Here is a 16,512-nt window from a genome sequence, read left to right on the forward strand (position 1 = left end):
TGTGTGACCTGTGATGAAAATCGGTTTTGTATTTTGGTCATGATAAGCTGATAAATAAAGTCAAGAATAGAATTTAAGGATTTTGGGGCTGTAACTTGGAGGAGCTACATTATCATTTTTCTAGAATCCATTATAAATGCAGGCCAGCAATATCACACGGGGATGTCTAGGCTTAGCATTAGAGGCTAGCAAAATATCTGTTTTGGATGGATTTCATTGCTTATACCATGCACCACTGTGTTGCTTCCAACAGCCACAGGCTTTAATAGAGCTATTTTCATGCTCTGTTGTCTAATTTTAGCTAACAATATACAATTACACTTACATATATAATAGAGCAAAAAACTTGGCTAAGGAATGGTAGCATCCATTTTTTGGTTTTCTGCCCTATTATCTGCCTCAAGTTGTCTGGTTTTAGCTGTGCGGAATGCTTTGCTTTTTTCGATAGCCAAACCAACACAGAGGACTGTTTTTATCTTCCTGTTTGACTTATTTTGTCATAGTTGAGGTAGCTTGACTTGGTAATTGAGGATGAAAATGGGATTATATAACAATTACGCTCTAATTTTCTGTAATTTGACCAATGTTCGGTGGCTTTAGTAAATTGCATGGTCTCAGTACTTCGGAGAACTGAGAACCTCCACAATTGATGTTATGTCTTTCTTTTAGTATTGTAAGCAACTCTTATTTATCAGTTTTTATTCTTATCTAATCACATTTTCCTAACAATTTTATACATATTCATATTTTAGTTGTTTTTTGACATTCATTTTAAATTCTACTTTCAGGAACAGATCACAGTTACATCATCATCATCATGCCTATAGTCCTGAGAGATGTAGATTGGTATAGCAGTTACAGTATGTCAATGTTGTAGAGCAGTGTGCTGAAAGAAAGCAGAATTTATAAACCTGAGCTATCAATAGCTTCAGTGAGGAGAGTTAAACACCTGCACCAGCCGATGAACGGAGGCCTCTTTCAGGTCCAACACAAACCTTAAATCAGTTTATATCCATGCATGTGAAAACGCCACAAGGCATTATGTGGCATTGGAAGTATTAACATAGATCTGTATTATTTACATGAGTGTGTGTCAAAGAATGGAGAGTGAGCTTAACTACTGTAATTTTACTACTTTGTCAAAAGTTTTTTTATTTTTACAACTTACACATCAGACTTCTCGTGCTTTATCGTTCCGATGTCTTACAACTGCTTCTCTGCCTGCCTGGTGGTCGGAGACCTATAAATTGTCACTCATATCTGAGATTTGATTAAAGTGATTTAAATACCATGCATATCAGCTTCACGTTGGTTTCGTAAAGTGCTGTATTTTACCAATAAATCTCCTTTTGAAGTGAATAGGACTTGAGGGAGAAAGACAGGAACACACTGAGTCTTTCTGTTCTTCTTCTCCAGGGCATCAATCAGCAGCAGAGTGAGTCGATGCATCTGGACCACAGATCCTGCTTCCATTCATCTACATTTATTGCCAAGGATCTGACTAGTTGGGTAAAATTGAAAGTTCAAACCGGGGCTATGTGCATTCTGTATTGTGTAAATATGATCACGTAAATTATGTCCAATTTACTACTGCTGAAGCAATTGCACCAAAAAACAATCTTATAATGCTTTTTTTCACAACAAAAATCTTTTAGAGTCCCTGTGTGAGTTTTCTTTTAGTGTTTTTATTTCCTGAAAGGTATTTCACATAAAGATGAAGTAGCATTGACTACTGACCACATAACTTGTAGGCTCATGTCCCTGTACCTTAGCAAAGCAACCTGTTATAGTTGTCTTTATTTGATCATTTATCTTTGACACATAGTTTGACATTTGAAGTAATTTCTCATCATTACAAACCTCCTTTTTGAATGATTTTGACATTGAACCTGACACCTTTGAGCAATTTCACCAGAGAAACAAGACACAACATTACATTTTACAAGTGTTGTTCTTCCTCTAAGATATTTTTCTTGGTGGGGTGGGATGGCCTCTGAAATAACATTAGGATGAGGTAACATTAAACTCGTGCCCTGAAAGTAATCAATATTAATGACATTCTGTTGGCTGGTTGGCTGCCAGATCCTCAGGGCAGGGTCTACAATGGCAACACAATGATAGTGAAGCAACATAATTGTTAGCCATACCCTCAGATAATCTGTGACGTTTGATACATTTGATACACTTCTTTGACAACCAATGCGACACAATAAGGGCCTTCATGGTGCAGTGAGCCTACCTTTTTCTCCAAGTAGGTAATGGATTTTCCTAGCTGCAAATCTCAGAAGAATATTAAATCTTCACTCTTGAATGAACATGAACCAACTTTTAAGATCGAAGTTTGAGTCATGAGTCTGAATGTGGAGATGAGCTCATCTCTCTCTTAGTGACATGGTGAAGCTGCATACTTTCATCTGGGCGGGCTGTTGAAAACCCCCCCACATCTGTGGGTGGATTGAACATTATGTCATATTAACACAACTATAATTACACAATCCCTATCATTTACACAGGGTTGGATTACTGCAAACTCAGTGTGTGTGAGCGTATGGTTTTGGTGTTCTCAGTGCACTTCTTTTTATGAACTGTTCACATTATGGTCTGTGACTTTGAAAACCATGATTTTCATCAGGTTTATGTACTTATTTTGCACAACCTGTTGCCTCTGGTGTAAATCCATTCAGTAGAAATAAAGTCAATCAAACCTTAGAGAAAGCATAGTTGATGAATTTTTATCAGCAAAGACATTTAGTACTGTACCTTCTTCATTTTTAAAAACTTGCAATACAATTTAATTTTGGCCACAAGTTGTAAACACAACTTTTTAGGTTGTTATGGTGAACAATGTAATGTAATGTAATGAATGTAATATATAAACATTCTCTTTGAGCTCAGTTTTAGGGCTCTACCAAAGTTTTTATACTGAAGCTGCCAATGGGTTGTACAACCTGTCTAAACATTATGGGAAGCAAACTTTTAAATGAAGTCTGGGATGAAAAACAGAATGACAAAAAACCTGAGAATAAAACCTGTAATTTTTAAAAAACCTCAAAAGATGTGAAGAATGCAAACATGTACTGTACATTATACATTACATACGTACATTTAACATTATTCAAACGAGCATAATGGATGTCAGACTATAATATATAAGAGTTGAGGCCTGTATTTCTGTGTGTTGTGAAGCTAATTTAACTGTGACGTAAATGTAGAACCTCTGCTAGTCTGGCCAAATAATTAGCCTACCAATCCACTAATGGCTCTAAAATATTAAAATGTATTCTTGCAAGGTTGAACACATGACATTGTGTTCTTCTGTTGATACTGTATTCTTTCTAGTTTAATATGGTCTGTTCCTGTTTACATACTGTAGGCGCCTTGTTGAAGCCGTACAGCCGGAGGCCAGCTTTTTTACAAACACTCTCAATCTTCAGCAGTGGTGTTACATTCTGACAAAAGAATATATCCACCTTTCCACCTGTAGAGTAAATTGCTGCCTGACTGTCTGTTCTTGGAATCAAAAGATACATGTAACTGCATCTGAAGCGTGCCCTGCTCAAACCATAAGATGTAGGAGGGAGTGCAGCACAAACAAAGTAAAGTATTATAAGGTTCAGATACAATTAATGTGGCATGATATTTATGTTTTTATAAAAAAAAATGACCACAGCGTTTTATTTGGTCATAAAACCTGTTTTGATTTTGGCTGAATGTTAGTTGGAGACACCGATCCATAATACAGTGGTCTTAGGGTCCTGGTTGCCCTTTTGTTCTGACCTCTTGCTGAAAACTGTTTATGTTTGTGTGCCTCCGAGGGATATGAAGAGAATTTATTTTGCAGTGACACTGTAAGATGGCAGGGGAATTGGTCAACACATTGGAAAAAAGGGTTTTTAACAACTAAGCAGGAGTTGACTATGTATTGTTACTTTTAAAGTAACTGTCTTAGCTATCAGTATTTGTGAGATTTACCATAAGGCCAAAGCAAAATAACCCCAGTAGACACGCTGGACCCACCTCTCTCTGATAGAATTATGACTCTCTTTGCTCTATACTTAGACTCTCAGACAATTGTATCTCCGCTCTGTCTGCTTCATGAGGTCCAGACTGAGCTGTTTAGAGAAATAAAGGCCTTTTTCACTTAGTTAAAGATGTCTGGGAAGGACAAAAGACACAAAGGGGAAAGAGAAAGCTAAATAAAGAGAAAGAAAGACAGAGCTGGCACTTGTATCTTGCAGTTTTTGTCCTATGGTGCCAACCGCTGTAGAACTTTTCATACAATCACAGTGGTATCTGTCGAAACACGTAGCTACTTCTTGTTAGGGTATTGTCGGGGTACAGAGGGGGTATGTAAAGAAAAGTGTGTGAATGTGGGTGCTTCAGTTGTGTGATTAAATAGAATGTTAAAAAGTGCACACAGGAAGAAATGAAGAGAAGCAAAGAAGGTATAAAGGAGTCCAAAGGGTAGAAGAGAAAGACAGACGGACAGATAGACAGGGAGACCGAAAAAAATGAGGGGAGAACTTGTAGACATCTGTATATATTCTACTGTTTTGGTTGGCTTATTGTGATTGGTTCAGCTCAATTGGGCTTTCCAGTTTTCTGTCATTATCCATTTAACTTTGCCTAAATGTCCCAAATGAAAAGCCCTGCCCCTGACCAGGACTGTTTTTTTTATTCTATTTTTTTTTATAAGTGTTTTTCTGACTCACTGGAGGGGGCTCATAGTCCATAATTTAATTTGAGGTACTGTTGAAGGTTAAAATGCCCAGTATACCCACAGTTCAGTAGTTGACAACCTTCAATATTTGATGCAAAATTAAGAAAGTTGCTCTGAAAGAGCAGCCGCTGGCAAACCGTATTGTCAATGGAAACAGTTAATGTGGAAGTTGTTGTCCATCATCTCCATGCCAAACTCCTCTGAGAGTATAGGATCTAATGATTTATTGAATCATTATACCATCATTTCCTTTTAAATTTTGTAAGAGTACAATTTTTCTAAAAAGAAAAACTTTCATTCACCTATTTAATGTGTCTGTTAATTTCTAATTTTGTATTGAATTGTATTCATGCATATTCACAAGTTCGGTTTCAGAAAGGATGCTTGCAAAATATAGAAACAAAGCTCAGAAAACCATTTATAACTTCAGATAGACAAGGACATTTTGATATTTCATTTAAAATAAAATTAGCTAAAAGAGCAAAGTGTCTTTTAAGGAAGACCTGTTATTGTAGTTTATATCCATATCCAAAAATCCATTTCTTTAATCTGTCATTACTTATAGTTCCATACACCTCATCCAGAGGCAGGTCTTGGTGACAGGAGACATGCCTCTAAAACATGAACCACATATTTGCTTTTTACATCCACTTTTATATAAACAGACTTGAGATGGTAGAGATGTGTTGTTTATGTATGAAACTAAAAGTTACTGTTGCAAGCTCTCTTCGATGACCGGATGGTTTGGCCATTTGTACTCTTTAGAGTAAACAAAAGACCTCTAAGGGGATTACTTTGCTGAATTACATTGAATGTGTGTTTTGTACATCTTTAACAATGTCACCATGAGTAAATATTGACTGTAAAATAAAATGTGTCTTCTGTCAGACTGACTTTGTAAATCGTTTACAACAACAGCTTACATCAAGTTTTTATTTATGCATTTTTAGCAATGTGGATTATGTCTGAATTGGCACACATGTTGCAACGCATTTCCAAGCACATTATATTTCTTCTCAGCATAATGGACTTACCATTTTGTACTGTTTTCATGTGTAACTGTCAGCTAAGTTCAGGGAGAGGCAGCTAACCTAAACTAGAAATGATTTAGAGAGTGCAGTACATACAGCCCCAGAGACAGTGATCCCCACATTGTGGCAGCATCAGTGCATCAGCAAGTCTGAGGTCATCCTGTGGGTGTCTTAAGATTAGTCTTTCTAAATCCACTTTTAATGAGAATCAAAGCAAAGCTCAATCAAAGAGTCATCCCTTCACAAGGCCAAACAAAACATTAGGAGGATCAAGAGGCTTTCAGTGATATACACATCAAACCACAAGGGCACTTTATATACACAAACTGTGCACCTTTTCATTTAGATTTTGTCCTCATTGAAGATATACGAGAATACACACACACATGCATCCAGTAATAAAGACAAAACACAACCCCCTTCAGACTTAAGTCCATGATAGCTCTGGCTATCATGGTCGGGGCCTAGTTACATTTCACCTACATTTTCTACATAGTTCATGGGGTGAGTAAAAGCAGCCACGTTCCATCAACTTTACAAGGTTATTTAATGTGATGAATTGGCGTATAGTGTGCGGACCAACCAATCACAAGAGGCAAGGAAATTAAGCTCTAAATGCTGCTTTTTAATCCCAAAAAATATTTGGAAGCAGCAGATTTCACGCCGAAGAAACACTTGCAGGCTATACACAAACACAGTACATGTATTAAAACGTACAGAAATTGGTCAACCATCAAAATAAGACAAATGTTCTAATGTGTAGCCTAGTCTTGTGGCTCAGTCTGTGTCTTGTCACACATGAAGGGAGTCAACATTAACCTTTTCCATAACAATGTGGAAACTGACCGTCTTTAATAAGAGATAAACAAACCTAGCAATGTTACACACTCCATATCTAAGAGGAGCTACACTCACAGGCTCTCCATGGTTCATATTATGCAGCCGGGTTATAGTTTCTCCCTCCTGCTGTGCACTACATGCACAACAACATTTTGTAACATGGGAGGTCATCAAAACAAAATTGCTTGCATTACTGCTTCAGTTACACCGCGGCCACTATAATGGAACTTGGTTACAAAGCTGTCATCCCTTTAATATACACTACATTGCCAGTGTTATTGTAAATCTAAACAAGACGGTTATCTCCAGACCCTTTCAATCACTGACCAAACACTCCATAGTATACCCTCTAAGAACCTTTACTGTGATAAATTCAGGTTATGTGTGTTGCTTCTGTGTATGGGTCTTTTGAGTTATAGTATATGTCTTCAATTTACATCTGAGCAGGAATGGCTAGAATGCTGCTCTGCTGTATGTAAAGTCTCTTATAGCAAGGCATGCCGGCACTCTTCTAGTGAAACTCTACAAATCATGACTGTCACATACAACAGGTTGGTACCGCATGGGCCCACAGATCAGGAATGAACAGCATGCTCCATAAAGATAAGAGGAGCACATTAAAAACAGAGAAAATAGAGAGATCAGGTATGGTTGTCATTAAAGGAGGTAATGCATTATTATAGTTTTTTGATTTTCAAATATTGTTAATTGCAAGAAAGATGTAGGAAAGTACAATAAGACAGGAGAAAGATAAATGACAGATAAGGAAAGTGTGAAAGAAAGTGATGAGAATAAAAAATTATAAGCAGTATATCCCCCATGTGTTATGGTTGTGTTTGTTTCTGTTTTATTTTAATAGTCTGGTTTTCTGTCTTGTCTTGTCTGGCTTTACTTCCTGTCTTGTGTTTTCCCGCCTTTTTTGAGTGTTCTGCCCAGCCCTAATGTTTTTCACCTGTTTCCCAGTCCTTGTGTCACCTGTCTCGTGTTACCTTGTTACCCTGTGTATTTAGTGTTTGTGTTTCCCCTTGTCCTGTGTCAGATCATTGTGTTTCGTCTCTAGTTTGTATTTCAGTTTGTTTGTCTTCCAGGTTCATGTTAGAGTTCCTGCGCTTTCTGTTTTACTTGGACTTTATTTTTGGATTCCCATTTTGCCTACTTGTTTCCAGGACTCCTTAGGTTTTTGTGCATTTTTTGAGTTATTATTAAATCATCAAAACTATCCTCAGTTTCCGCCTCTGCATTTTGGGTCTGCATTTCTCCAGCCTTCCATGACACCATGATGGTTAGCTATATCAGCAGAAAGAGCTGTCAGACACCTAGGAAGTCCTGGAGCAGCATACACAGTGTCAGCATTCTCACCAAAGAGAATGCAGAAGTAGCAAGCAAATAACCAGACAGCTGGTGCTGCAAGGTGACTCAATTTTGTTTTAAAGTGCCCATATTATGAAAAAATCACTTTTTCTGGGATTTGGGGTGTTATGTTGTGTCTCTGGTGCTTCCACACACATACAAACTTTGAAAAAAATCCACCCATGCTGTTTAGAGTGAGATCCGGTTTCTGAATGTGTCCTGCCTTCAGTCTCTGGGTGAGCTGTTCCAAATCGGCACGGCTTGTGACGTCACAAGCCGAAACGAGCAGGCTAACCGCAACCATTAGCTCGTAGCGTTAGCATGCTAACGCTAGCATGCTAACGCTAGCATGCTACCTCGTTCTCAGTAGCAAAGCACTGCTACAACACACACAAGTTCACCATAATCTACAAAAGAACTACTTACATGTGTGCCCTCATTTAGAAGTCTCCCAGCTAATCCTGCCTTGTAACTGACCGAAGTTGTAGAAACAGCCTTTCTTTTACTGTCTATGGAGCTAGCTAGCTGACATGATCTACATCTGAGCTACTGGGCAGAGGATCTGCAGCAGTGAGAGAGAGCACTGCAGTACAACAAAAATATGGTGTTTTTTGAAAATTAAACCATGTAAACCTATTCTGGTACAACCTTAAAATACAATTATGAACCTGAAAATGAGCATAATATGGCTGCTTTAAATGTTTTTTTTTTGTGGAAATGGACTTAATAACAACTATGTGTGAAGTATAAAGTAATATTGAATACAACTGACTTGATTAAATAAAAATAAGTCATATTTATTAGGATTCCTTATCTATTTTTTTCACAAGGTATTTTTGCACTTAGACTCATAAAACCATTGAGTCTGATCTAATGTGTCTGCAAAATGATTGTTTTCTTTAGTTGCAGGCCTGGCCAAGTGATGTTTGTGCATCATGATTTGTTTATACTCTAGTCAAATTAGAATACCGTTTTGTTATTGACATGCATGTATGACAAAAACGGATGGTTGTTTGTGTGTGTATATGCTGAGATAAATCAAAGAGAGCATGTGAGACAGTTAACCTATGCATTTCTCCATACAGGCCTAGGTGAAGAATTTGAGTTAGCTTGGTTAGTGGATTTGGAAGTAAGTTGAAGGAACCTGCTTTGTCATTGCTCATAGATGCAATGGACACTGCACTAGTCACTGTAGTCTGCTGAGCAAAGCGATCTCTGTTTCTGAACAACTTGAAGTGTTTATCTTTAAAGTGGACTGAATGTTTATAGATGTGACAGAAGCAGAATTCTTTCCATGCAGCCAAGTATCGCTTTCCCTCTGTATCTCTCATTTGCCTGGACTGCTAAGCGAAGTTCCTCCACACCAGATTTTTTAGGTCATTTCATATTTACTTTAAAGACTGTAAAGGAAGAATGCAGACTACCATTTTTTTCATGAAGGAAATGTGAATAAAACTCCTCGCCGTAAACTAATCCAAACCATAGCACTGACACCAATAATGATTCACTTTTGTAATTTTGTAATTTCTAGATTTTGCCTGTAGCACAATTATAAAGATTGCACACATGTCACATGGGTTTAAAATTTCAATAATCCTCACAAGGATTGTCTCACCACATTACGTTAAGTTTGGGACTGACAGCACAATACGAATGCACATGGGAAACATTAGCAAATGTGAGTAATGCTGATTACACAAAACACTTCTGAGAAGAACCTGTCTGCCGAGACACCAGCACTTTGTTTACTTAAAATCTGCAGGCATACACAACAGTTCTTGAATGAGTTATTACTGAAGGTGCAAAGTCATTTAATGAGGTATGAGGTGGCCTCTCGCCTCGGGTTTTGGTTACAAGAATTCCCTTGAATCCATGCCACGTTCTGCAACTGCATGTCTCACAGATTTGACATTCTGCTATGGTGCTGATACACATACAGCAACATGAGAAGCCACAAATGTGATGAAATTCAACACATTTACAGTGCCATAAAGCATCGCTACAAAGTATGAGATTACATAAGCACCATTGGCCCATTTCCCAGACAGGCATTAAGCCTACTGCTTGGTTAAAGTGCCCCTTTTAAACCATAAGCTCAAATTGTCTTTTTCTGATATGGCTTGTAATCGTATCACATCAAATTGGGTCTATAATAAATTAATGTTCCTGAGGGAAGACTTTAGGTACTCCAGGACTAAATGAGGGCTTAATCAAACATCCAATAATGCAGTTTAACTTCCATTCAAGACCTACAAGAACTCCTTACTGTACAAGTACTTATTGATGGGAGCAATCCACTTCATTTAGATTTAAGGTAGTTTGCATGACTTCTTTTTACAAAGAAAATGCAGTAATCATTTCACAACTGTAGCTCAGACACGCACTGTTGTCATACGTGCAAAGCCTACTGACACTGTTTTCTCCAAGTCACTATAAAGATTCTGGTGTTCGTAAAAAAATCTTTTAAATTCCACTTTTACTATTACTATTACTTATGTCTTGGGCTTTTTATGATGCCATCCAGATTTTCTGAGCTTCATTAGGCCAGTGTTGTCTGCACATACTCTCACAAATGAGCACTAAAATAGATGGTTGAAATCAATCGCATTTAACTTAGTCCAGGACTCCACAATAAAGAAGTTACTACTCGTAAAACAATGGGTTTCAGATGTGTTGTTCTCGTGGGCAATAAAGTTGTATGAAATGCAACACTATGAAAACATGAGAGCAGCTTTTGTATCCAGACAATTTTTTGCTCAGATTTAAGGGCACTGTGAAGTGGATGTCTTAGGGTTTTAGGTTGCAAGACACGCATATTGCAGCCTGGTGGTCTTACAATGTTATGTTATGGAAAAACTGCCATTACAAAATAAACTGAATCCTTTGTGTTTATCAGTGAAGCTCATGACATTTTTGTGGATAATCCTGCAGTTAAGACCAGTGAAGAATGTAAACGATCATGTCATGGTAATGCACTTCTCATTTTATTTAGATCCTTGAAAAGAAGAGAAGAGAAGCTCCAGAACAAAAACCATGTGTTGGTAAAACAATAAGTTAAACACAAGAAGAGGATTTGTGTCAAAGAAATCACTTAAAGACACTGGGTATGCAAAAGGCATGTGAGTGACATGTTAAAGCAATTACAATAAAACAAATATGTACAATACCAAAGAAACAATGTGGTAGCAATATAATTTTCACATAATGTACAAGATAACTAGTATTGATGGCATACCAGCAGCTACGCATCACTGTTGACATCTAGAAAAAATAAAGAGACATAGACATGAGCACTGCAAAATTCATTTTTCTCATTTCAAATTAAAAAAAAGTAGTTTTGTTAGAAACATTTCTAAAATTAAGAATAAGTACACTCTTCCCCACCCAGTTTACTTCACTATTCACAATAAGCCAAGACTGATGGCCCCATATTGAAGTCATAATGACACGCTTCTTTCCTCTTGCAGAGAGAACTTCTGTCAATAAAAGAAAATCCATGCTGACCTCTCATTTCTCTTTCTCATCTCCGTCCCTCCCTTGTTTCCCCTCTCAGAGGAAATGTTGGAGTATATTTCATTTGCATTGGCTGTGAGTAGAAATTTGAGTTCATAGTAGGAAGGGAATACAAGTATGCATATTTCAAACTTTCCAACTGTGTTTTTCTCTCTTCCGAAGAGGAACTGTCATGTATCTATTATGTCGTGGGTCCAAAAACTAAACAAGGTGAATTTTACTCCCACATGTTGTAGGTCGTGGACAGTTTTCTATGGCCGTGTCTCCCTTCTCAAACATGACTATTTAAAAAAGTTGTCACGAGAGGCGGAGAGCATCTTGGTGTCAAAATGGAGTGTTTTTAATAAACAGACCCAGTGAACTGTGAGTTGAAATTCAGTGAGTTGAAATTCCTCTCTCAGCCAGTTGCTTAACAGCACTTAAGTTACAATCTTCTGTGAATGTGTGTCATGCTTGCTCAAAATGTCATCAATGCAGGCATGCAAGCACTACATTAGGCTAAGTTACTTCATCATTAAAGTCTAATTTCTTGCAATTTGATGTTTATAAATTGAGGTTGCTGTAATCCCATCTGGGAGAAATTCTTTCAACTTCCTCACAGACCTCTGAGGATGTCTCCTGCAGGGTTTTATTTACATGTTAGATGGTAGTGGTGCTTGGATAGCTGAATATTGAGGCATTTAGTATAACTACCAAATTATAACGATAGATCATAGTTTATAGTTTGGTAAACTCCTTCATCAAAGCATACTGAAACACATTCCAGACACTCACAATTTTACTTGTAAATATTTGCTTCTAATGAATTATTGCTCATTGTTTCACATAACTGAAAAGTAAGCAGAAAAAAAGTGACCATCAGATTCCCAGTTCCCCAGTTTTGTAACATAGAAAGTCTGAAAAATAAACTGCATAGATGTATGTTACAAAATGCAAAAGTACATTCTCAACAGGAGTATAATAAAATAAAGACAATGAAACCTTTAAACACCTTAACCGAAGCTCAATATATCTTAAATGACTTTGCAAAACACAGACTGACATTTTGTAGTGTGCTGTGCAGCATGGGAAACTGTCATTATAAAACCTAAATCCAAAATTAGTCAGAAGGCAGAAAAACCACCAACTCCTCTGCACATTTCATCTCAGCAAAGGCTTCAATCAACTCAAAATTCATATGTGATAACCCATATCACACACACACACTAGTGTAGATATTTTAAGGCTATTTTATAAGTGAGTTAATATTTTGCTGGTAATAAACTCGTGCTGATTGTTAGAGTATACTGGTCTAGAAATTTCAAACTGCATAAACATCTCATTATCTGCAGACTTCTGCCCTCTTTGCATTTGTTGTTTCTGGGTTATTACTTGGAATGTTCTGGTAATATGGTGTGCTTGTGATGTGGATATGAACATCTTTTCTGAATATGACCTTTAGTGGTTCAATATTTTTCTTGCATGTAGATTTTAATGTAAACACCGACAACTTTTTTTTAATGGGTTTGAGTTTTGGGATTCTCATCAGATCTAAGGCTTATTCTGTCAACATATTTCAATATGCTCAATAATACATAGCATTTATCAAGAGTGTCAGTGTAGAAATGCTGATCTTGGATCACTGAAACATACATTTTATAGGACTCTCCCAAAGGCAAAACTGAATCCAAGATCGGCATTCCTGCTTGACAGAGCCTGATAAATGTAGGCTCTGATACTCAGTAGCCCCATTCTCTCAGATTTTAGTTTCCCAGTTATTTTACAGTTTAGCCAGCTCCATCTCCATCTCAGACTAGTTCCACCTTGGAGTTGGGGTAAACGGCAACAACGTCGTAGCCTTCTGGGGGCTGGACGCGTGCCTTGGCGTGGGTCTCACAGTACAGACTGTCCTCGATGAAGAAGTAGCCTCTCTGCTTAAGGTTGACACTGCAGTCATCGCAAATGAAGCATTCAGGGTGGTAGAGCTTGTCCCGGGCCTTCACAATGGTGCCACTGGATGGAGAGATGAAGGGAGATAGAGAGTGTTACGACTTATGAAGGTTTTAAAGGTGTAGTAAGTAAGACTTATAAAACTAACTTTCTGTCATATTTGCTGAAACTGACCCTATGTTCGAGTAGAACTACATGAAACAGGTCATTTAAAAAAGAATCCGGCTCCTCTGGCACCACCTACAGCCTGTAGTGTGATTTGCAAAAATCCACCGCTCCCTGTTCAGATGCACCAATCAGGGCCAGGGGGGGTGTCTAACTGCGTGTCAATCACTGCTCATGCACACGCATTCATTCTCCCTTGTGGGGGGAGGGGCTTAGGAGACCGTTTTGGGCTTTAGCAGAAAGGGGGGAGGGACTGAGAAGTTGTCGATGTTCAAATTTTTTGGCTAAGTCCTGGATCTTCGCAATCCTACCTACAGCACCTTTAACACATTAAGAAAAGACAGAGATGCAGCAGAGGATGACTGTAACATGAAAAATAATCCAGTGAGATAAACAGAGACACATGAAACAGACTGGTTTGGCGCTAGTGTAGGTTAGTCCAGTAATGTTATATATGTATTTAGCCTTTCCCAGACACTGCTTAGCCTAAAGAGTTTTGCTTGCCATTGACCGTGATCTAAAGACTTAAAGATTTAACTAGGTTGCTCAATGTGCTGTACGACACTTTTCCAATTATTATTTCACATAGCTTAATCAAGTATAATGCTTTTGACAGATAAGCATATATTGCCTGAGTTATTTACGTTTCAAATTTCAAAGATTTAAGTGAGGCTTATCAATCTCTTTTTGACAATGATACTTTAGCTTAAAATAAATACATTTTAAGCCATATCATGGTTTTGAATAATCCTTTTAATGCTATTGAGTGACAGTGTTCCTGTTCTTAATCCCATGTCTAGCCTAAGGATGCTGAAAGTAAAACAGAGCCTGAGTCAAAATCAGGAATTTGTTTTTTATTGACATTGTACAGGAAGAACACAGCCTTATATATAGTGTAAGGGGGAAAAAAGACCAAAGATAGTTGACTCTAAATGTTTCCTGTATGCATAAAAGCAGAGTGGCAGAAGCCTTACAATGGAACACTATAGGGTTGTACTGCTGAGAAGGATGGAAATGCATGATTGGAAAAATCGCAATCGAAGCGCAAACTGCCTTAAAAGGATAACTGCAAGCAGTTTTTAGGGAGGTGCCATTATTGCAGAGGACAAAACATTCAGCAGAACACTTTTTAAGGAAGTAAGTGTGATACAGTACATTGCTAATGAGTGACTCACAGTTGTTTATCGAACCTCCCATTATCTATGCTAATCAGCAATTAGCATAGGTTATAACGACTGTAACCATGCAGGTATTTGAATATATTTAATCATATGTCATATTTCAGGGAGGCTTTCTGAGAGGAGTTATAGGTGGAAGGTCTCACACACACACGCACATGCGCGCACACACACACACACACACACACACACACACACACACACACACACACACACACCATACTGTATGTAAGGGACCTGAATAGTACATGTATATACTGCTGACATGTGTGCATTTGGAAGTTCACTGCTTCACTCAGTCACACAGGGACGGCAGTTGTTCAGGGCGTTGTTCATTCACTGTTCCCAATAAGATTTTCCTTTCTGGACTGGGGATTCGGGCCAACGACCAGTCATAAGGCTGTTTCTTTTTTTAACCGCCTTCCCATCAAACCACATGACATGCAGGATAAACTCTTGACACAGTGTTCTACACTCATTTGAAACGCTGTAAAATGCTCCCAGGTCATAACAGCCTTATTGTGGCCTGCAAGCTCCTACAATACCCTCTTTTTTTCTTCTTCTTTTTCCTACAATGCCCTCTTGTTAATGAGGAAAGTAAGCTGATGACATCACTGCTTACCTGCAGCTGCTTTTATAGAGGGGGGGGGGGGATTACCGGTGCATGTGGTTACTTTGGCAGAAAGGTGTGTGTGTGTGTGTGTGTCTGTGTATGCGCATGTTCTTGCGCTTAATGTTTAGTTTAGGTTTGTGTATATGCACCTATGTGCATGTGTGTGGGATAGGGTGTGGAGGATGGTTTAATCATTAAAATGATAAATGGGAATAGGCTTTCCTGAGGACTTGTGAAAGGCATGCTGGTGCAGGTAGACTTGCACGAGTTAACCTCTTTGTTTCAGAGTCAGGGAAGAACCTTCACTCACCTCACATTCAACTTTTAAACTTTATGACCACAGGAGGCGGGATAAAACCAGACAGAGACATGTAATTTCCAGATGGTAATTAAAATAGTTTTAACAGGAAATCTGATAATAAATCATTCATATTTGTATGTACTTATTCACTGCATCTTCAGTAGTCTGTAATTGTAGACCACAGTAACTATAATTTTAAAACCATTACATTTTATGCTGTGATATGTAATACCTCAAATTGAAAAAAAACTATACCTTGGTGTTGAAATAAAAAGCAAATTCAAGCGTTTATACAAGGTAAAATAAACATTTTGGATGTATTGAGTGGTTTTTACACTTAAAAGCCAAAAAATGCCAAGATATAATCACATACTATTTATATGTACTATGATTTTACATGGTCCACTACTTTGTTTTTATTAAAAAAGGAAACCAGGCTCTGTACAATACTTACACAATGCCATTACAGCAGCGTGTGCACTGGGGTAGCTTCTGAAGACCAGACATGGGGCTGGGGATGGGGCTTCCCAGTTTGGGGATTGGAGACCTGACTGGAGACTTTAAGTTTCTCATTCTGTCTGTTGGGGACACACCTAAAAAAAAACAACAAACCATAAACCATTCATAGGGCAGATCTTACAAATACTGTAAGCATACTATAAAAATGTACAACAGAATTCCAGGTGCTGACATTATTTGAACATCTCCAATGTTGACCTCTGGTAACCCAGAGAACCCTGTTTATATACAGCATATATATATATATATATATATATATATATATATATATATATACACACACACGTGTGTGTGTGGGTGTGTGTGTGTTTGCGTATGCGTTTAGGGGCCACTAGATTCCAGGTAGTGCCAAT

The 16,512-nt window shown here is 37.9% G+C and overlaps 1 protein-coding gene across 1 annotated transcript in view; it reads right to left on the bottom strand.

The window, feature by feature from the left end:
- Positions 1-12,944: 12,944 nt before the first annotated feature.
- Positions 12,945-16,512, bottom strand: part of pdlim4 (PDZ and LIM domain 4) — a 49,687-nt gene continuing 46,119 nt past the window's right edge. Inside the window, exons 6-7 of the mRNA XM_031303559.2 lie at positions 16,095-16,233; positions 12,945-13,446 (exon numbers count right to left, since the gene is read on the bottom strand). Of these exons, the coding sequence (XP_031159419.1) occupies positions 13,242-13,446; positions 16,095-16,233 (344 nt within the window). The 3' untranslated portion in view covers positions 12,945-13,241. The remainder of the gene's footprint in view (positions 13,447-16,094; positions 16,234-16,512) is intronic.

Source organism: Sander lucioperca, chromosome 13 (assembly GCF_008315115.2).
Source record: "Sander lucioperca isolate FBNREF2018 chromosome 13, SLUC_FBN_1.2, whole genome shotgun sequence".
NCBI classification, from domain to species: domain Eukaryota; kingdom Metazoa; phylum Chordata; class Actinopteri; order Perciformes; family Percidae; genus Sander; species Sander lucioperca.